This window comes from Stegostoma tigrinum, chromosome 6 (genome assembly GCF_030684315.1).
Source record: "Stegostoma tigrinum isolate sSteTig4 chromosome 6, sSteTig4.hap1, whole genome shotgun sequence".
NCBI classification, from domain to species: Eukaryota; Metazoa; Chordata; class Chondrichthyes; order Orectolobiformes; family Stegostomatidae; genus Stegostoma; species Stegostoma tigrinum.
Window position 1 is genome coordinate 69454024 of NC_081359.1, and position 23576 is coordinate 69477599.

At 41.6% G+C, this 23576-nt stretch overlaps 1 protein-coding gene across 3 annotated transcripts in view; it reads right to left on the reverse strand.

Annotated features, from left to right (window-relative positions):
* The window catches only part of gucy1a2 (guanylate cyclase 1, soluble, alpha 2), a 216851-nt gene that overhangs the window by 13296 nt on the left and 179979 nt on the right, over positions 1-23576 (reverse strand). For all 3 annotated transcript variants that reach the window (XR_007247831.1, XM_048533630.1, XM_048533629.2), the window contains exon 7: positions 13554-13708. Coding sequence is in view for 2 of the 3 variants with exons in the window: in XM_048533630.1 (XP_048389587.1) it covers positions 13554-13708 (155 nt within the window). In the remaining variant the exon portion in view is untranslated. The remainder of the gene's footprint in view (positions 1-13553; positions 13709-23576) is intronic.

Genomic DNA, 23576 nt, shown 5'->3' on the forward strand with positions numbered 1-23576 from the left:
CTGGGAGAAGTTAGAAATGATTTTAGTCAAATGCGAAACGGTTTAAAAAAAATGGGTAGACCATGCAGATATCCTGATGCAGCTAGCTTGATGCAAATTGCCTGGGAACTTAAAGCTTTCATGGGTAATTACCCAACATCTGGAAGACTCTTAAAAACATTCTCCAAGTTACAGTCAAAGGCTTTAGGTAATTTTGATTCAGCTTTTTTTTGTTTATTCATTTGTGGAATGAATGCAGCATAAGCCAGAATCTTTTCCCATTCGTAATTGCCCTGGAAAATGCAATGGCCAGCTGACTTCCTGAACTGCTGCAGTCCTCACCTTTGGAGGACAGCCTTTTTGGCCATGTTTGGACTGATGGCATAACAAGGTCAGGTGGTGAGTGGCCCTGATGTAACCCAAACTGAGTGTCAGTAAACAAGTTATTCTTTTTGCCAAATGCTGCTTGATAAAGGCTTAGCTTGGTATTTGATCAAGAAAAGTTAGAGGACTTCAAACCTGCTCTAACTCTAATACTACACAACAACCTCCACTACCATTCACCAGAGGCCCTCCCAACATCCTTGTGATGTCACACAGAAATCTGATTCACTCCCATCTGATCCTAATTCCCCAAAGACCCTCTGGACTTAACAATCCCAAAAGACCAACTTCAACAGCTGACATGTAACTCTACCCAGACCCCTCATGCACATAATTCCAACCCCAGTTAGAGTCATAAAGCCATACAGCATAGAAACGGGCCCTTCAGTCCAACCAGTCTATGCCCGAACATAATTCCAAAAGTAACTAGGCCCACCTGCCTGCTCCTGGACCGTATCGCTCCAAATCTTTCCTATTCACATACCCATCCAAATGTCCTTTAAACATTGTAATTGTACCCACATCCACCACTTCATCAGGAAGTTCATTCCACATTCAAACCACCCTTTGTGTAAAATTATTGCCTCTTACGTCTTCTTTAAATCTCCCTCCTCTCAGCTTAAAAATGTGTCCCCTAGTCTTGGAATTCCCCACCTTAGAGAAAAGACAACTACCATCAACTCCACCTATACCTCTCATTATTTTATAAACACCTATCAGGCCACCTTGCAATCTCCTACTTTCTCGTGATAAAAGTCCCAGCCTATCCAGCCTTTCCTTATAGCTCAAACCTTCCACACCCAGCAACATGCTGGTAAATCTCTTCTAAACAATCTCTAACTTGATAATATCCTTCCTATAACTCGGCAACCAGAACTGGACACGGTATTCCAGATGAGTCCTCAACAATGTCCTGGACAATCTCAACATGACTTCCCAACTCATACTCAAAAGGACTGAGCAATGAAGGTAAGTGTGCCAAACAATTTTAGCCATCCTATCTAAATATAATGCAAACTCTAAAGAATTATGTACCTGCACTCCCAGTCCCTCTGTTCTACAACACTACATGAGGCCCTACCCTTGTTTGTTGCACCAAAATGCGGTACCTTGCATTTATCCATATTGAACTCCATCTGCCATTTGTCTGTCCATTGATCCATTTGATCAAGATCCCTTTGTAATCTTTAATGCCACCAATTTTGTTGTCATCTGCAAATTTACTAACCATGCTTTCTATATTCTCTTCCCAATCATTGATGTAAATGACAAACAAAAGAGGACCCAGAACTGATCCCTGTGGAACAATGCCGGTCACAGGCTTCCAGTCCAAAAAGCAGCCCTCCACCATTACTCTGTCTCCTGCCATTAAGCAAATTATGTACCCATTGGCAAGCTCATCCTGAATCCCATGTGACCTAACTTTACTAATTAGTCTACCATGCAGAACCTTGTCAAAGGCTTTACTAAAATCCAAATAAACAATGCCTATGCTCTGCCAACATCTACATTTTTGGTAACTTACTCAAAAAAATTTGAGAGACACGATTTTCCTCACACAGAACCATGTTGACTATCCATAACCAATTCTTGCCTCTCTAAATATCAATAAATCCTATATTTTATAATCACCTCCAACAATTTATGCACAATTGAAGTCAGACTCACAGGTCTATAGTTCCCCGTTTTGTCCTCACAACCTTTCTTAAACACAGGTACAACATTAACCACTCTCCAGTGATCAGGCAGTTATAGATGATGTGCATATTTCTGCTCGGGTCTCAATTTCCTCCCTTACTTCCCAAAACATTTTGGGATACATTAGATCAGGTCCCAGAGATTTATCTAGCTTTATTTTCACTAAGATCTCCCAAACTTCTTCTGTAATGTGAACTGTTTTTAAAACATCAAAGTTTGTGTCTCAGCATTCTTTAGTCCCCATTTCTTTCTCCACAGTAAAAAACTGATGCAAGATATTCATTTATTTTCTCTCACAGCTTTTGGGGTTCAACATAAAGATGACCTCCTTGATCTTTAAGAGGCCCAACCCTCTCTCTAGCTACCCTCTTAATGTATTTGTTGAATCTCTTTGGATTATTGTTAACCTTATCTGCCAATGCTATCTCATATCTCCTCTTTGCCTTCTTGATTTCTCTCAAGAATGGCCCTACATTCTTTATATTGATTAAGAGATTCAATTGAACTAAATTGCCTATATGTAAAAAGTGATTCTCTTCTATTCCTGACTACCAATTCTTCCTCATTGACCTCTTCAAACCTGACAACACCCCAACATAACTCCACTCTTTTCAACCTCCCATCCAATGTATACTTCTGCAGGTAGTTCTGACTTCTCTTCTATGATAGTGGTGAGATCCAGCAGACTAGACAGTTATCTTTAGTCACAATCCTTTGGATTACCTTGTCATAATATGTAATATCAACATCATGCTAACTGAAAATTGTCCCATACTTGGTGAGAGTAGGAATAAACTGCTGAGTCTCTTTCAGGGCACCAATGTCCAATTGTATCTACCAGTCAGCACACTGTCCATAACAATGGCAAGTTTAAGGACTCTTAAAGGCATTATTGGTTGAAGGTAAACATCTTTGTTGTTCTAATTAGCAATTGCCATTTCCTCCGACAGTAATGAGGGCAACTCCTAGATTTACACCAAGTGGGAACTCTGCTACATTTAATATGTAATGCTCTGGCTAGGCGTAATGTTGACCAGTTGAAGATGGCTGGCATTAGTCTTCAAGATCTGTGATGGTGCGGGCAGGTAAAAGAACAGCCTGACTTGCTGTTACTCACCCCTATAGGCTGACACACCTTTAGTGCGGAGTAAGGTCTCATACTCCTGTGCTGCATTTGCCTGTCTCATAATGTGTTACTTTAACAGTCGCCATATTAGCTTTCCAGGGATGAGAGAATGTCACTTAACACCGCAGTTATTCTTCCTTACTGTCACTGGAGTATCAATTGCATTACAAATTAGCAGAAACCCCTGGATATGAAAAGTGCAAATGAATGCCGATAGGGAGAGCTTGATGGCACTGTGATTGGAATTCACTGTAATTTAGAGACTCAGCTGACAGCAGAGACATCAATCAGCTCACACACATCAGCACAATGTTAGTGGAAAAACTGGTGAATAATAGTTGACACCTCTAATCCTCATCTCTGTCAAGTAAGCATGATGCTTCCAACTTGCCAAATTTTATGCTCAGTGCTATTAGGTCCAATAGCACAAGACCTTGCTATACATAAGACCAAACGTTTTCCTGAAGGAAACTCACCGACCACCTGGCTTTATGTGGGAGACCCAACTGGTTTAATGTCTGGTGAGAAGGGAAGGCCATTGCACTGAATGGGGTCTCTGCCTGGTGACGGTGGTGAAAGTGGTTGTTGAGCTTGGTCTCAGTGGAAGTGCCAGCCCTGTCACAACTGGGGAGGTGGTAGCAGAATGATAATTTCGCTGGACCAGTAATCCAGAGATTGTGGCAAATGCAACTGGGGTCATGGCTTTTAATCCTACTATGGCAGACAGTCAACTATAAATCTAACAAATGTTTACGGGTAGTTCTCCTATAACACAATAGTTGCATTCTTGTTTGATCTCATGCTATCAAAAAATTGCACTATAGAAAATCACATTATAGGGAAATCACTATGCCTGTATAGAAGAAAGTTTACATTATCCAAACAGTGTCGACTATTCACCAATGGTGTTGTAGCCAATTCGCATTAACAAAACATGCATTATAGCAGAACTTTCTGTGTATTAAAATCTAGGCCAGTAGTGGCCATGTAACCATGACCATGGTTTTAAAAAGTCATTTGGTTTACTAATGTTCTGCAGCGAAAGAAATCTGTTGACCTTATCTGGTAGGGTCTACATGTGACTACATGCTGGCTCAACCAGCAACATTTACGTTCCATGAATAAATACAACAATCCAACAAATTGTTGGAGCATCCCTTAGGCAGGTGTTGCTGTGGGGCTTAGTATGACAATATGACAGAATCTGGATCTGTGCTTGTCATGCAGCTATCTGTTCTGCCTGCCTGCCTGCTTCCCCAATCTGAGGACTCCATCTCTATCTCCATCAATAGTCACCTCCCTGATGGTAGCATCTTTTCTTGAAGTAGGAGTCCAACCTCTGCCCATGATCTGAATGATGTGATCTCATGCATTATTTGAGGTTTGTCATGATTATGCTTCCTCAACTCCATTCAGAGGGTTCAGCGTGCACTGCTTCCATGAGGTGATCCTTTAGCTGCCTGTCTCTGGTTAATTTGAAGTACCGATTTAGGAGCATGATGCCATCAAACAACTTCACCAGCTCCAGGAAGACCAGACCCTCCCCCTCAATTTGCTTGTACTCGTAAAACCTCTGCTGTAGCTGGGTCAAGCTATAACTGTCCTTAAGAATTCAAATCAAAGAATAATGAAGATTATTACTGCTGAGCAGATGGTTAGAATTCAAACTCAAATGTGAGAAAGTCAACATCTAATAATATCTACATAAAATTTAAGATAACATTGACCTATGACTAATTAGTCATAGTTTGCTGATATGTTGAACTGAACCCTGGGACCTTAGAGTCATCCTTCTCGTGTATGGAGATTTGCTTTGAGACTTAATCGGTAAGGTGACGTGAAAGAAAATTTCTATCTGTTTAAAACTGTGTTTTTTAAAGTGTAACCTAGGAAACTGACTTCCTGTGATTATGTGGTAAATTTCTGCTACAAGTACAAATTTCTCCTGTCAGAAGAACTGTAAAGCACATTTCTGGTTGATAAGTATAACCCTATGCATAAAACACATGGCAGGGTCAGAAAACTAGGCACAGAAGCCCTTTTACTGAATTTTTGGGTGATTTGCAAAATGTTAGCCTTCTGGCAGAAACATAGAACATAGAACACTAGAGCGCAGTACAGGCTCTTTTGCCCTCGATGTTGCGCTGACCTATGAAATCAAACTGAAGCCCATCTAACCCACACAATTCCATTATCATCCATACGTTTATCCAATGGCCGTTTAAATGCCGTTAAACTTGGCAAGTCTACTACTGTATCAGAGATAATGGGAGCTGCAGATGCTGGAGAATCCAAGATAACAAAGTGTGAAGCTGGATGAACACAGCAGACCAAGCAGCATCTCAGGAGCACAAAAGCTGATGTTTCGTGCCTAGACCCTTCATCAGAGAGGCTGCTACTACTGTTGCAGGCAGGGTATTCCACACCTTTACTACTCTTTGAATAAAGAACCTACCTCTTACATCTGTCTTATATCTATTACCCCTCAATTTTAAGCTATGTCTCCTCATGCTAGCCATCTCCATCTGAGGAAAAAGGCTTTCACTGTCCACCCTATCTAATCCTCTGATCATCTTGTATGTCTCTATTAGGTCACCTCTTAACCTTCTTCTCTCTAATGAAAAAAGCCTCAAGTCCCACAGCCTTTCCTCAAAAGGCCTTCCTTCCATACCAGGCAACATCCTGGTAAATCTCCTCTGCATCCTTTCCAATGCTTCCACATCCTTCCTATAATGCGGCGACCAGAGCAATACTTCAAGTGCGGCCGCACCAGAATCTTGTACAGCTCAACATGACCTCATGGCTCTGAAACTCAACCCTCTGCCAATAAAACCTAACACACCATACACCTTCTTAACAACCCTACCAACCTGGGTGGCAACTTTTAGGGATCTATGCACATGGACACCGAGATCTCTCTGTTCATCCACACTACCAAGAATCTTACCATTTGCCCAGTACTCTGTATTCCTGTTTCCCCTTCCAAAGTGAATTACCTCACACTTTTCCGCATTAAACTCCATTTTCCACCTCTTAGCCCATCTCTGCAGCTTATCTATGTCCCTCTGTAACCTGCAACATCCTTCCACACTATCCACAACTCTATTGACTTTAGTGTCTTCTGCAAATTTACTAACGCATCCTTCTAAACCCTCATCCAGATCATTTATAAAAATGACAAACAGCAGTGGCCCCAAAACAGATCCTTGTGGTACACCACTAGTAACTGAACTCCAGGATGAACATTTCCCATCAACCACCACCCTCTGTCTTCTTCCAACTAGCCAATTTTTGATCCAAACCACTAAATCACCCTCAATCCCATGGCTCCATATTTTATGCCATAGCCTACCATGGGGAACCTTTTCAAATGTTTTACTGAAATCCATACACACCACATCAACCGCTTTTCCCTCATCCACCTGTTTCATCACCTTCTCAAAGAACTCAATAAGGTTTGTGAGGCACGACCTACCCTTCACAAAACCGTGTTGACTATCCCTAATCAAATTACTCCTTTCTGGATGATTATAAATTCTAAATTCTCTCTCTTATAATCCTTTCCAACACTTTACCCACAACTAAAATAAGGCTCACTGGTCTGTAATTACAGGACTGTCCCTCCTTCTCTTCTTGAACAAGGGGATGACATTTGCTCTCCTCCAGTCTTCTGGCACTATTCCTGAAGATAACGATGACATAAAGATCAAAGCCACACGTTCTGCAATCTCCTCCCTAGCTTCCCAGAGAATCCTAGGATACATCCCATCCAGCCCAGAGGACTTATCTATTTTCACACCTTCCAGAATTGCTAAGACCGCCTCCTCATGAAGCCCAATCCCATCTAGTCTAATAGCCTGTATCTCAGTATTCTCCTTGACAACATTGTTTTTTTTCAGTGTGAATACTGACGAAAAATATTCACTTAGTGCCTCTCCTATCTCTTCAGACTCCACACACAATTTCCCACTACAGTCCTTGACTAGCCCTAGTCTTACTCTAAACTGTACACAATCCTAAATTATCCTTCCTCCTTGCATTCGGTTTGCTCAGCTTGTGCATCATTGCTTGGCAAAAATGGAATTTCCACAGATAATGGAACTTATAAGTAAGTAGATAATGTTTGGGAATTCTTGAATTTTACCTTGATTACTCTTTTCATGCAAAGTTGGGACATTTGGCTTTTATCATCCCCTGTATTGTGTAGAGACTTTTTGTAATAGTAAGGAAATTTTATGTTGAAATAAAATTGTGAAAACCTTCGCAATCATCAGAAAGCAGATTTAATTAAGAAGATATCAGAAGAATAGAAAGAACTTTAATGAGAAGACACCTAAAATACAGATTCTTGAGCAAGTCACAGCACTTTTAAGTAAAAGCTTTTAAGTCTCCTAGCAATCAGAAGTTATATTCAAACTAATGGTGGTGGTTGATTCTCACTAACATTAAACATTGTACTTCTTATTGCTATGACGCAAAATGAAAGAAATCAGCATGTACCAGAGTCCGATTGGCTATATTCACCGTGAACATTGGCAGAATTATCTGGCAATGATCAAACCTCAACAGGTTATGAGTTCTTAGGCCAGGGACATCTGCAGCCAGCCTGCATCAGATGTTTGGCATTCAAGGGCAGTGATATTTTTCCCCCACCCTCAACCTTTCAACCCACTTTCCAGGTTATCACATGGGCAACCATAGAGCTAGTCAATATGTTACCCTATCTGTACCAATAGCTGGCTAATGTTTTGGTCAAAATCCAATATTTCCATCATCTATCCCCAAAAATGGCCAGGAGACTGGTGGTCTCTCAATTTTACTGCACTGATCCAATTTAGTCATTGAGCGCTGTCATTGAGGCAGCAGAGCAGCAGCTCAGCAGCTCATTGTTCAAATTCTTGACATGTGCCTCTTAATCTGTGCATGGTGACTCACCAAATGGTAATTAACTGCTGCCTCAGACATACATCATTGCACCAGCGCTTGTAAATATTAATAAGACAGACACAGGTGCTATCCTGTTTTGGGCTGCTGATGGTGCTAGCGGGTTGCACTTCAATGCTTACAATTGCATGAAATAAGGATTAAATTTAGGAGTCTGATTCAAGGTTGTGCCTTCCAAATACAATTTGTATACAGAATATTCTACATAATTTTTATGCATTTCCGCGTTACAGTGAGAAGGGAAAGCTGAGTAATGCGTATGGATGGGATTTGGTAATAGCTTGGGGAGATCTGCAGTTTCAGATTCTCTATACTTCATCTGCATTGTTCTGTATAAGAATGCTCAGGATATCTGCTCCAAGGAAGTGCAAAGTTTGTGTTTTCTGAGTCCTTGTATGATTCAATTTAGTTTCATGGTTCGACTGATTGCTATGGGGAGGTGGAAACATTGTGGTAATTTCACACGACTAGTAATCCAGTGTCCCAGACAAATGTTTCGGCAATTCGGGTATGAATCCTATGATGGCAGCTGGTGAAATTTGAATTCAGTATAAAAGATCTAGAATTAAAAGGCTGGTTCACAGAGGCCTTTTAGGTAAGGAAATTGGCCATCTTTCCTAGTCTGGCAGACATAGACTTCGGACTAGTGGTAATAGACTTATACACTCTTAAATGCCTCTGAAATGCAATTAACAATGGGCAAAAATGCTGGGTGGGCAAGCAACACCCACATTCCATGGAAGAATAAGACAAAAGAAAAACTGTGTTTATTGGAGCCAGACAGAGAAGCAGAGTTAAGATGATAATCAAAACAGCCCTGAACATACTAAATGGTGGAGCAGACTCTGTGATCCCAATGGCCAGACCTGCTTCTATTCCTTGTGATTTTGGCATTGACAAACCTACCAATGAGGCAAAACAGTAATAATTAGATGTGTAAGCAGAAGTACTTCAGCCATAATTAGATTTGTACTCAACCAGCAGTGCACCGTACGTACCAGGCTAAGATGCTCCAACCTGAAGCCAAGCGCACAGATAACAGGGCTCCTCAAAAGCTCCCACTATTTGAATCTCCACAAAATAAGAAGAAATATCTGGAGGCACTGGGTAATGCAAAGGCTGTGGGCCCTGACAACATTCCAACAATAGTACTGAAAAATTGTGTCCCCAGAATATTCCATGCCCTTGGCCAAGCTATTCCAGTATAGCTACAACACTGGCATCTGCCAGGTAATGTGGAAAATTGCCCAGATATGTCCCACACACAAAAAGCAGGACAAATTCAACCAAGCCAATCACTGCTTCATTAGTCCATTGACGAACATCAGTAAAGCAACACAAGGTACCATCAACAGTACTTCTAACAGCACTTGCTTAGCTAAACCCTGCTCACTGATCCCCAGTTTGGATTCCACCAGGGCCATCCAGCTCCTCGTTATGGCCTTAATTCAAACATGGACAAAAGAACTGAACACCACAGGAAGAGAGAGAGTGACTATGCTTGACATCAAGACCACATTTGACTGATTACTTCATCGAAGTGCTCTAACAAAGTTGGAATCAACAGGAATCAGGGAGAAAACTGTTGGTTGGAGTCATACCTGGCACATTGGAAGATGATCACAGTTCATACAATCCATTGAATCTCTGCAGTGTAGAAGCAGGCCATTCAGCCCATGAAATCCACACCAACCCTCCAGACAGCATCCAACCCAAACCCACCTCCCTACCGTATTCCTGTAAATCTGCACTACCAATGGCTAGCCCACCTAACCTGCACATCTCTGGACACTAAGAGCAATTTAGCATTGCCAGTCCACCCAACCTGCACATTTTTGGACTTTGAGAGGAAACCAGGGCACCCGGTGGAAACCCACACAGAGATGGGGAAATGTGCAAACTCCACACAGACTGTTGCCCAATGCTGGAATCAAACCTGGGCCACTGGTACTGTGAAGTAACAGTGCTAACCACTGAGCCACCATGATGTTGGAGAACAGTCATCTCTGCAGGTGTTCCTCAGGATAGTGTCCGTGGCCCAACCATTTTCAGCTGCTTCATCAATGACTTTCCATTCATCACAAGGTCAGAATCTGGGATACTTGCTGAAGATTGCACAATATTCAGAACCATTTATAACTCATTAGATACTGAAGGACTCCATTCCCAAACGTAGCAAGACCTGGATAATACTGGGTTTCAGCCGACAAGTGGCAAGTAAGAGTCAGGCAAGTGCCAGACCAATGATAATCTCCAACAAAAGAAAATCTAAACATCGCTCCTTGGAAATTAGGGGTATCACCATCACTGAATCCCCTACTATCAACATTCAGGGACTTACCATTGACTGGAAACTGAAATGGACTAGCCTGAGAAGTACTGTGGCTACAAAAGCAGGTCGGACACTACAAACCTTGTAGCAAGTAACTCATACCCTGACTCCCAAAAGACTGTCCATGATCTAAAAGACATAGGTGCAAAGGAATACTCCCCACTTGCCTAGATGAGTTCAACTGCAACTACATTCAAGAAGCTTGACACTATCCAGGACAATGCAGCTGACTGGATTGGCATCACATCCACAAACTCTCAAACTGTAATTCACTGATGCTGAGTTTCAGCAGTGTGTACAATCTACAAGATGCACTGCAGAAATTCAGCAAGGCTCATTTCATACGTTCCAAGCCCACAAGCATGACTATCTTAGAAGGCAAGGGCAACACATACATAGGAGCACAACCACCTGCAGGTTCCCCTTCTAACCACTCACCATCCTGACTTGGCCGTTGGATCAAAATTCTGGAACTCTGTCTCTAACAGCTTTTTGTACGAACCTACACCAAATGGGCTGCAGCAATTCAAGAAAGTAACTCACCAGCACTTGAGGGCAACTAGAGATGTGGGATTATTGCTGGCCCAGCCGTATCCTGTGAGAGAAAATAATTGCTATCCTTGGTTACTATTCAGGAGGTGGCAAAGGGCAACCTTCTTGAATCACGCAGTCCATATAGTGAAGAATTTCACGTAATGCTGTTAATTAGGGAGTTCCAGATTTCTCTCACAGTAACAAAGGAAGGATGATAATATATGTCCAAGTCATGATGATATATGTTAGTGCAACAGGAACCTGCAAGTGATGAAGTTTCCAAGTTCTTTCTGGATTTGTCCTTCAAATTGGTAGATTCGCAAGGTTTGCTGAAGGATTTGAAGATTTTGGGGAGCCACGACTTAAGAATAATAAGCTATAGTTAAATGAGCACACTCAATAAGTACCAGAGTTTTTGTACAAAATCGATTCTATAATTAATTCTTGTAGTTTTTTTAAAAATTAAGCTTTAATGCTCATTTTTGTTGTCAAATTAGGCTAACAATTGTGAAGGTAGAGTGAAACAGAGTTTATTCTGGTTGAAGGGATGATAGTTACTAGGGTTTCATGACTGTTGAATTCAGAAAGAAAATCCATTACCAGCGTTGTTTTAAAATAAGTTTATGAATTTGACTGGCAATGGTACATCCCATCCAATACGGCAAGGAGGTTCAATCCCAGCTTAGGTACATGTTCATCTTGAACTCTTAGGTTCTGGTTTCAATCCTCTAAAATGAGCGCAGCACATTTTAATTTCTAAGCCATTAAGCCTATGAAATGAATTAATAGCGATGAAAAGAAATACCAAAATAGCCAGCAATAATTAACATAACCCAATCCTGGAAGAGGGAAAGATTTAGCCTGCTGAAAATTGGCTTGCAAATGTCAAAATAATTAGATGTGCTACCTTTTCCCATTCTGAGAGCTAGATGTTAGCAGGAACCAATTAGTTCGGTAATGCCTGATCCAACATATTGTTATGAGTGTTACAAAATATTCAAAATGCATTAATAAAAGCACTTAGTTGATTTTTATGGTCATGTGTTAATGATGATGATTGAAATCTAAATCTGGTAGCCTAGAGCAGATCCTTCTATGAAACACATTCTCACCAGCTGAAGGAGCCAATTAGAATATTGCTGAACAGCATACCTTACAAAATGCAATGAGCTGGATTTATACACGCCAGTCTCATGGAGCTTAGAATTTAATGGCACTCAATGCAAATCAAGTTAGGTTGCTTAGTGCTGTTGCTCTGTGCACAACTGCAATCCTTAGCGTTGGGTTTTAAGATACTTTGTTTTGTAATTGAGTACAACAGAGCTCTGAACAGTCCAATGTGATTGCCGAAAAATGAAATGGAACAACTATACTTACAGAGAAACATATTACACCTTACAAATTTTATTTAAAAAAAGTTCTAATTAAATAACTGAAAACTTCAGGGTAGGCATTACGCTGCAGAGTGGTATACTGCCAATTTTGTGAGTGTCTGTCCAAATTTTAAACAGAAGCTTCTCTATCATTGACAAGATTAGGAGACTCGAGATCACAAAGGAATCTGGAGTTGTGGAGAAGCTTCCTCCATGATTCCATCTGAAATTGGATAAGATTGTGCAGAAAATAATGAAAACTTTGGATAGTGAGCACATTCCCTCTAACTTATTTTTCACGGAACCTGTGACACTGTTTGATACCTTTAAAACTATTACATGCACATGCGTTTTGAAAGGGATGTAGCTTTTGCAGTATGTTCTGGACTGCTGAGCAACTGTGCACCTGCGCAATTTAGAAGAAATGTTGGTGTTGAAGCCTACTGCCAGTCTCACCACACTGGAATAGAATCCCTACAGTGTGGAAACAGGCCCTTCAGCCCAACAAGTCCACACAAACTCAGAGCATGCCACCTAGACCCATCCCCATGTAACCCACCTAATCTACACATCCCTGAACACTATAGGAAATTTAGCATGGCTCATTTACCTAACCTGCACATCTTTGGGCTATGGGAGGAAACCGGACCAGCCGAAGGAAACCCATGTAGACATGGGGAGAATATGCAAACTCCACACAGACGGTTGCCTAAGGGTGGAATCAAACCCAGATTACTGGTGCTGCGTGGCAGAAATGCTAACCACTGAGCCACAGTGCTACCCCATAATGGATGGAACTACCATCATCATTCCATTTGCCAGGACAGCGAAGATAAAAGTAACATTCCCCAGGTACAGCAAAGAAGAAACTCTGGTCTAATAGAGAGGGCAGACAATTGAAAAGGAAAAAAAAAGTCCTGAGATTTACTTCAGTAAATAGAGCTAGGAAAAAACAGGAGGAATTTTCACACCTGAAATGTCAGATTAGTTTTGGTCACTGTATTGTGCGTTCATGATGTAGAGAAGGATATCTATTAGGTGACAGTCATCAGATATCACAATTTTCTCTACATTCTTAGATCCAAGCTGACGCGTGAGGCACTTTGCATGAAAAAACATGTCATTGATCCTGTCATTAGCTGTACTACCACATATTAGTGAGCTATGCTGTGTTTGTACTTACTGGTGTGTCGTGGGACTGACATTAATGCGTCGTGGTTGACTTCCCGACTCAAATTTGCTGGCCAGAGTAACGTTGTTTCCAAATAAGCAGTAACGAGGCATCTTCACACCAACAACTCCTGCCAGTACAGAGCCAGAATGGATCCCAATTCGCAACTTTTAAAAAAAGATAATATATTAAATACTGGAGACACTTACATTTTAACAATGCTTCCACAACTTTGAACATCACAAAAGGGTTCTCATAGAAATTAGCAAATCAATAAATGTGGAACAGGAATAAAATCACCTTCCAGCCTGTATACTTTTCTCACAAAATAACGATTAAACATTTATTGCCCAAATGCAGTGTTAACTTTCAGAAATTAAACATTCTTCCATTAGCGATAGTTCCATCTTACTTTGGGCTTACCTTTGAAAACACCCCCTTAATTCCCCACATCAAATGTGAAGCAATCACCTGGAGAACATAGTCCATACATGACTTGAAGATGAGTGGGGGAAAGTTTAAAGGTGATGTGCAAGGCAAGATTTGGGTTACAGAGGATGGAAGGTGTTAGGAATGTATTGAAATGGACACAATAGCAATGTTTTTAAGAGGCATATATACAGGCACGTGAACAGGTGAGTAAGAGAGATAGGGACTGTGTGTAGGCAGATGGGATTAGTTTAGAATAGCTTTATAGACAGCACAGACAAGGTAGACTGAAGGGCCTGTTCCCATGCTGTATTATTTTCTGTTCTGTGTTCTATTTCTTCTGTTGGCTGCCACAGGACTTTCAGCAATGCAAAATGCTCAGGGAAATGAGTCTCTGGCTCTTTTCCCTTTGTTTTCCACCTAGAAACCAAGCATTTTCTGGGTCCTATTAGTCAAATTTCACCTTCAATTTGTTTTACATTGTACAGTGGCTATCAATTATAAAATAGTATTTGTTTTGATTTATCACGAGCAACATTGGAAAAGATTCACTGATAATAATCAGAAGACACAGACGTTTCTTATCACTATCAGTAATTATCATATGAGCACCTTGGTCAACAGGTTTTGTGTTAGCAAGTAGTTAAAAAGCTACTGTAGAGCACCAAGTTGTCCGCATAGATCAAATGCTCTTCCAGCAGCAACACTGGAATTGGATTATATGTTAGTTTATTTAAGTGCCTTACCAGGTGGAGTAGGTTAGATTACGTATAATAAATACCAACCAAATGAAAAAGTAAAGGATATAAAAAAAATTAATTTTGGCCTTTGAGTCAAAAAACTGATGACATGCTTTCAATGCGTCTCTGATGATGCTCAGTATAAATTAGACTTTAAGCTTCATTCCAAAATCCCAGCCTCTAACCCCTAGAAATTTCTTTTTCCCTTCTTTATACATTCACAGGATGACAGCGTTGCTGGCTAGGCAGCATTTATTGTCCTTCCCTAATTGCCCAGGGGGCAGTTCAGAGTCAACCGCATTGTTATGGTTCTGGAGTCACATGTAGGCCAGACCAGGTAAGGATGGCAGCTTCCTTCCCTAAAGGATATTACTGAACTAGATGGGTTTTTTCCAACAACTGACAATGGATTCATGGTCATCATTCATGGTCATCTTAATTCCAGATATTTTGCTGAATTCAGATTCCACCATCTGCCATGGTAGGGTTCAAACTCAGGTCCCCAGAACAATATCTTGGTCTCTGGATTAACAATCCAGTGATAATACCACTCGGGCCGCTGCCTTCCCCAATTAAGGGCAGCAGGTTCATGGAAACACTACTGCCTGCAAGTTGACCTTCAGGCTTCATACCATTCTAACTTGGAACTATATCACTGTTCACCCACTGTCACTGGGTCAAATTCCTGGGTCCTCCTCACAAACAGAACAATGGCTCTACCTACACCATATGGACAGTAGCAGTTCAAGAACACAACTCACCACCACTTTCTCAAGGGCAATTCATACTGGCTCAGCCAGTGATGCACGTTGAATGAATTTAAAAACTTCTATTCTTTTGAAAATTTTCAATTGTTTTCTGTAGACTCGCAGCAGTATTTTGCATGAGCCTGTTATCTACAAACCCATCACCAGCTAAAGAGTTAAGATTTAACAGCATTAACACCAATAATCAACTTATTATTTAAATTTGATTAGATGCCCTACAGTGTGGAAACAGGCCCTTCGGCCCAACAAGCCCACACCGTCCCTTGATATATCCCACCCAGACCCATCCCCCTATAACCCACACACCCCTGAATACTACAGGTGCTTTAGCACGGCCAAGCACCTAGCCTGCATATTTTTGGACTTTGGGAGGAAACCAGAGCACCTGGAGGAAACCCACGCAGACACGGGGAGAACTTGTAAACTCCGCACAGACAGTCGCCCGAGGCTGGAATCGAACCTGGGTCCCTGGTGCTAACCACTGAGACACCGTGCCATTATTGCCAGTAGGCTCCTCATATTCAAATTTAAAGGCCAACAAGAAAACAGCTGCTGTACTATAAGCTCATATACCTAAATAATTTTATCAGAAACACATGGTGCAAACACACATCATATAGCAACTGATGCTTCTTGATGCCCTTCATGAATGAATTAAATAAACATACATTGAATCAACATCAGATCTATGTGAATTAGGTTTGTGACCTCCTTGTGAGTTCAAGTGTAGAAGTATTTGTATCTGAGGGTTGCTGAAGAATCTCTTGATATATGTGGCACCTCAGAATCTGTCTTAAAATCATTAAATGTGCAGCACCTGGATGTTATGGTCACTAACCAATCTAATGTGATCCCAATATAGTGGACAGGGAATAGTGCCAGGTGGTGCATTGGGTTCCAAAAAGTGGTGCTTCCTATTATATTTCTAGACCTCTATGGTTAATTTTAATTTGGATGTTTCTAAATAAACATGTTGGCATCTCCACTTTGTCACTGATTCTCATATTCAACGATCAATACTTTTGCCTTAAGTTTTTAAAGGGGCATGAGGAAATGAACCCTAATTTTCAGGTGCATCCATATGACAAGAATCAATAAGTTAGCTAGCAGCAAAATACTGCAGATTCTGGAAATCTGAAATAAAAACAGAAAATTCTGGAGAAGCTCAGCAGGTCTGGCAGGGAAGCAGAATCTTCTTTGGAACTCTTCGTGTCTGGAATTCTAAAGAAGATTCAAATCAGACTTGGACTGTTAACATTGTTTCTCTCTCCATAGATATTGCCAGATCTACTAAGTTTCTTCGGGATTTTCTGTTTTTATATCGATATGACAGCTGGTCACTAAACTGTTCAAGTAAATTCATTTTCTCGCTGACAATAATGAGCACTCTTTTTCAGACAAAGCTTAAAATCAAAGAGTTTCTACAAGATAAAGTATGAGACTTGATAGTTGTAATGTTTAAATTTCTATGGTGGCTATAAAACATTTCACATGCTTCAAGCTTGATCAGCATCCAGCCAGTTTAGTTTTTAAAAATAATTAATGGATAAAATCTGTCTTGAGTAACTGCACAAAACAGGTGGCATCGCAACATCTGCCTGTTACATAATATTAAATTGCTCAAACCCATATTAAGTTACACCAATATCAATAAATGAAATCTTATAGGGGTTTGAATAATGTGGACTATGACGAGATTTGTGACAGGATCAAACAACACATCTAGTAAGGCTCATCTCAACATCTGGAGCATCTTGCTCAATCTCTTCCACTTTTCACAGGAGGCGCGGCAATTTTCTAACTAGGCAGCAACATAGCAAACAAACTAAATGTCAAGAAATATCAACACAGAAACCAGAGTGAATGCATGGCCGATTCAGCAGGCCGCTGTTCTGAACAATCTCCATGTTGGACACAGAGCATTATTTATTTCAGAGGACACTCAATGGGAAATGGCTAAATGCATGTCATATCCAGAGACATTGCCACCCAATATGTGCTGAATCCTCTTGGAACTTCTCCAGTCTACTTATAGGTCATTTCTGAATTTCACTTTGGGCTGCATACTGGTGGCTTTTCTTTTAATACTCCTGCAAGAATGCTGTGCCATCAGGGACATGTACCCAGCTCATGGGTTGGACCATGCTGCATCTCTGGACTCTTCACTCACTGTCATGGCACTCACTTAATCTGAGCCTGTCACAACACCCCTGTCTTGTATTACATTGCCTTGTCTTTTTGTGTTTCTTCCCCTTCAGCCAGAGGCACCAGGCTCATTTTATCTCACCATTTCACTCAGGCAAAAAGGCAGGAAGCTTTTCGTGGTTGTCAATGGGTGTCAGTGAAGTGAAATGGGATAGCCTTGGATCAGGGGTTTTGGTACAGCAAGACAAGGAAGCCTCTAATGTGAGTCCAGCAGCTTGGAAACAGGGTCAGGATGTTCTCAACACAAGCATTGAAGAGCTGAATGCTGGGTAGCCTTCTACCTGTCTTGAGTTTTCTGCCCTACTAAGGGCTGTTTTCCTCCTTGAAAGAGACAGAGGCAAGTATAAAGGGATGTGAAAGTGGGTGAAAGTGTTACTTTTGGTGTGGTTCAGGTGGTGTCCCAAATGAGGGAGTAAGCAGCACAGAGGGCATTCAGGGTTAGTGGTGTCATGGTTGGAGGAAAGTGGTCGACAATTAACCTGAGTGGTGGATACAGCAGAGATAGAGTGGTTATGAGGTGTCAGAAAGAAGATAATGGTGCTTGTGTTGTCAGTGTAGAGAAGGTAGGCTTTCTTTCTACAATACTGTGCATTCCTTTAGATGACTGACGCTGATTTAAACTAGTTGCAACTTTCGACCAGGCTAACATGATCTGATATCTTGGCTTCCACTCCTAGTCAAGAAGAAGAGGAAATCCTGCCTCTGCACTGCAAGATTTCCAGGTCCCTGCCTATACAGTGGGATGTGATTTCCCCTGCCTGCTTTGTTTCGGGTAAATGTTAGGAATTGCACAAGGTAGTTCCTAACTGATAACATTTGTCCGCATGCACAACCAGCTTTTAAAGATAACACACTGTGGAGTTGGAGGAACGCAGCAGGCCAGGCAGCATCAGCAGAGCAGGAAATTTGATGTTTTGGGTTGGGGCCCTTCTTCAGAAATGGAGGGAGGTGGAAGGGAGCTCAGAAATAAATAGAAAGGAGAGGTGGGGCTTGGGAAGATAGTTGGATGGTGATTGGTGAGTGCAGTTAGAGAATGGTGAGGTTTGGTCAGTGAGTTAGGAGGGATAGGTAGGTGGGAGAGAAGATGGACAGGTTGTGTCAGGTCAAGGAGGCGGGATGAGAGGGAGGGTTGGTCATGGGATGAGGTCGGTGGTGGGGAGGTTTTGAAACTTGTAAATCCCGGTTCACCTGCACATCCATCAATGTGGTCTATTGCATCCGCTGCTCCCGATGTGGCCTCCTCTACATCGATGAGACCAAGCTGAGCCTCGGAGACTGCTTTGTAGAGCACCTGCACTCTGTTCATGACAAATGACAACACCTCCCAGTCACAAACCATTTTAACTCCCCTTTTCACTCCCTGGGAGACATGCCCAACCCGATGTCACAACGAGGCCACCCGCAAACTGAAGGAGCAACACCTCATATTCCGCCTCAGGAATCTACAGCCAAATGGCCTAAATATGGATTTCACCAGTTTCAAAATCTCCCCACTGCTGGCCTCAACCCATGACCAACCTCCCTCTGATCCCCACCTCCTTGAGTTGACACAACCTATCCATCTTCTCCCAACTATCTACTCCTTCCTCCTCACTAACCAATCCCCAGCACTCCCGACCTGCACTCATCTATCACCATCCCATCTACCAACCTCAGCTCCATCCCTCCTCACTGTTTATTTCTGAGCTCCCTTCCCCTCCCCATTTCTGAAGAATGATCAAGACACGAAACTTCAACTTCCCTGCTCCTCTGATGCTACCTGGCCTGTTGTGTGTCTCCAGCTCCACACTGTGTTATCTCTGACTCCAGCATCGCCAGTTCTTACTGTCTCTGAGGAAGCTTTTAAAGATTGCGCAGGACCAAGGGATACTGGTTAAGTCTGGAATATCCGCTGTGGTGTGTAGCTATGGTACACCTCATGGTAAGATGGCATTGGAATCAACACAAAAGACGCTGTAGTAGTCAAAGTACCAAGTTTGGTAAGAATAGGGCAAGAAAACGCATTCATCTTCATGGCCGAAATCCTCCAAAAAAAACTCCATATAATTCAGACTCAGCTCAATAGAACTGAATAAGGATTTGTTAATATAACAGATGGCAAATGATATTTTATTTTGCATTGCTGCCCAAGATGTATTTCTACCCTCATTTCTTATTTAGTCATCTGAACAAGAACATTTTCACTTAAAGAAATATTGAGCTCCACAGTGCAGTTTCACAGAAACACCGCAGCACTACTGTTACCATGGTAGCATTTCTAAGATTAGACAGAAATAATATAACAGAAATGTTATGCCTACTCACCTCTTTCTGATAGAGACAGTAAAGCGGGTTTTGCAAACTGAAATGTAGATAACACTTAAAGAGCAGAATTCAAGGAATTGGACTATTCAGATACAATAGACTTTTGTAGTAGGGGTCAGTTACATTAGAAGGTAACAGGATGGTGCAAAACGCCAATGACACAGCTTGGATCCCTGTACAAGTGCTGGCAGTTCATAAAAGCCTGCATCCTTGATTTGTCCCATGCTAGATCTGGAGAAATGCCCCTCATGCTGTACACTGCTGAATTTCTCTGACCGAGAAATGCCTACGGTTCATCGTGGAGAATGGCTATACATATATAAAATAAATTGAATGTCATTTCAAACAGCGTCAAGTGCTGACGACTGAAATAAAAGCCTCCGGGCATAATCTTTATGGGCCTAAGCAGAGTGGTTTCTGGTGCAAAATCTGACACAAGAGGTCCAGTCAGACCTATCTCAATGTTGACAGCAACATAATACATCTTTTAATTGAGTATCAGGTAGCAAAGTGAGATTCTCACTAGGCAATCATTGCCTATTAAAAGAGATTTATTGTCTGTTGTAAAACTGCACACTCGCAGCATCTATGCCGTGTCTTCACATGTGTGGCTAATCAAGAGAGAAGTCACGATCAGCCAAGGGCATGGTCCATGCACATTCCAGGGGCTTGGCCACAATCTGGCATTTGCTCAGGCCAATAACATTCAGGGAATATATCTGGCTACAATCCAGACAGTGGCAGTGGTCAGATTTGCCATCACAAACGGTCAAGGATCTAGTCAATCATGTCTAGGGGGTGTTTGTCAAAGTCATTAAGAGGTCTAGAACAAACAAAGTCCTAGGGATCTGTACATTCATTGGTGAAGAAAGTTAAAAGGGGATTCATTGCCAAAAGCAAACGGGGCAGTCAAGACAAGGAGAAAGACTGATGTGTGTTGAAGTGGAGACAAGGACAGTGACACAGCCCCTTACAGTGAAATCTGCTCCTTGGTCAATATCACACCTGCAACTTGTAGCAGCAAAGTACAAGGCAAAAACACTGAAAATGTTTCAACCAAATCGTAATCACTCAAGTCAAAGGGAAGTAGATCTTGGGTCCAAGTCAGGGTTGGGGGTTGGGGGGCGGGAGAGAGAGAAACTGTCACTAGTCAGCGGACTTGCCACAATCAGCAAATGTAGTGACTGCTCTAGATTCTGGACTGAGATCATAGTCATTTGGATGTTTGAGCAGTCAGTTTCGGCGTCTTTCACAGTCAGGGGAATGGGCCATCGTCAATCCTGCAGGCCTAGTGTAAATAGTCCACGGAATAATGATAAGTCAGTCAGGGTTTCACAGAGTTCAGTCAAAGATCTTGAACACGATCAGTATTGAATTATGAAAATCGCAGCGTGTCCTGTGGCCATTGCTGAAGTGGGCATGTGGAGGAAGTCAATAGTGGGAATTAGAGGAAGTATTCTGGAATGCAGAAGGGACTGCAACTGTGACGGGGAAGAAACTCAAGGTATAATGTTGAGAGATGATAGTGTAAAGGAAGACATGAGTTAGTGCAGGAGGAGGGGTCTTTGACGATCACCACCACAGTTTTGATGGGGAGACAAATCACAATTTTTTGTGTGACTAAGCTGTTGGTCCAGGTCTCAGTGGGTAATGTTAGGAGATCAAACTGAAATGAGAGAGTTGCATGGAAGTTTGAGGAAGCTTTGAATTGATGGGGTTGAAGGGAGTATAAGGAAGAATGGACAGGAAGGTTTGTATGGGTCACCTAAATTAAGAGTCTGAGTTTGTGGACCACACAGCAAGGGGTCACCTGCGACACCTTCATCCCCAGCCAAATCACAAATGTGCAGTGTATGTGAAAAATGGCTGCAACCATACCCAGGATGGTGGACTAAATTTTTTTTTAAAAAATGTCTGAGGTCATGGGTTATACTTGTAAGAGATGTGAAGCCATTCAAGGGGCAACTGTATTAATCAGGCACTTTCACAGAACAGGCTTAAGATATCGGTAATCATAGAATTCTGTGTGTGAAAGTCATGCCATATAGAATACAAATCCTGACCACAAGCAATCTTGACCATATCATGGTATGTACTTTCACCACTGGTGAGTATGTGCTAGTGGGAGTGTGATGCCATGGAGATAGTATACATAATGAAGTAAGCAGCAGAAAATTGCATGAAATAACTTGCTAGAGATCATCCAGAGAACTCTTCCTGGAAACCTTTTGAGGGGTTGCCAATTTATTGTTTCCTCGTAAGCTGCCTTGCTCTCTGTCAGAATTATTTTCTCCTCTGTATCCCAGCATGCTGCCTCCAATCACCACAACAAACTTCCCTGTCCTGCCCACTGCAGCAGAACCCAGATAACCCAGCTTAACTTTCCACTAATTCCTGGACTGGTCGCACTGGAACTGCAGGACTGATGATGGCCTGCTTTTGGAGCTCTACTGGAATGTAGCCCCTGACACTGACTGTCCAAGAGGCTAATCCACCATGCCAAGCTTTGGAAGGCGATTTGATGCTGCACTTGATGGTGGAGAAGTCTCTGGCTGTCGAAAGTTCCCCTGATTGAGGGCAATGAAGCATTTAAGGGGAGACAATAAATTGGCAACATCTCAATAGGATATAAAGGAGGGCTTCCTGGGTGACCTCTAGCAAGTTATTTCACACAATTTTCTGCTGCTTGCTTCATAATGTACACATCATGCTTCTACAGCACCATAGTATGCAGGAATGTGCAGGGTGGCTAGGTTAGCCATGGTAAATGTGGTATATGGGATAGGGATCTGGGTCTGGGTGAGATGCTCTTTGGATGCAAAATTGTTGGGCTAAATGGCCTCTCTGCATATGTAGGGATTCTACAATTCTGTGAATGTGTAAAATAGCAAAATATATGTAAATGAGGTGAGATTAGTTAATAATAAAATGTTAATACATGCAACTAGGCTTCTTGCTGCTCACTAGCAAGATACTCATTCTGTATTAGTAGAAAATTGATTAGAAAATCAGATACTTTTTCTTGCCAATGACAATCTCATTTTGCCAATCTCGCCGTATGTTACCAATTCACTCCCCATTGTCCACATCATTCCATCCATTTCACTAATTGTGCGTTGATTTCAATGCTGCCGCCAAAATTGCCAATCTTATGCATTCCTAAGACAGTAAGCATATTTGCTGGATTTTAATTCAGTTCAACAGAAATGAACTGCTTAGCACATCCTACTCCTCTCTAATGAGCTTCTCTCTTGCAGCTAAATACTGAAGACAATTCAATCATTAGGGAGAGATTTTGCAGTTTTCTTCTCCTGCAGATAGTTATTGTTTCTTCATAATAAATGCAAATGAATTCTAGCAATTTGTAATAAGTGGTCAACCTCCACATTTTTGCAGTAACCCATTATTCTATGTTTTGAAGTAAGGACATTATTTCGTCCAATTATTGACCATTAGTCATTTCATTTTCTATTTGCAGATCAGATGTGTCTTAAATTCACAGTCTCAATCTCTTCACTTATCTGTTGCCTTTGTTGAAAGCTATAATTTAACAACCTCCCTGTACAACAATAAAAGATCACAGATTTTGT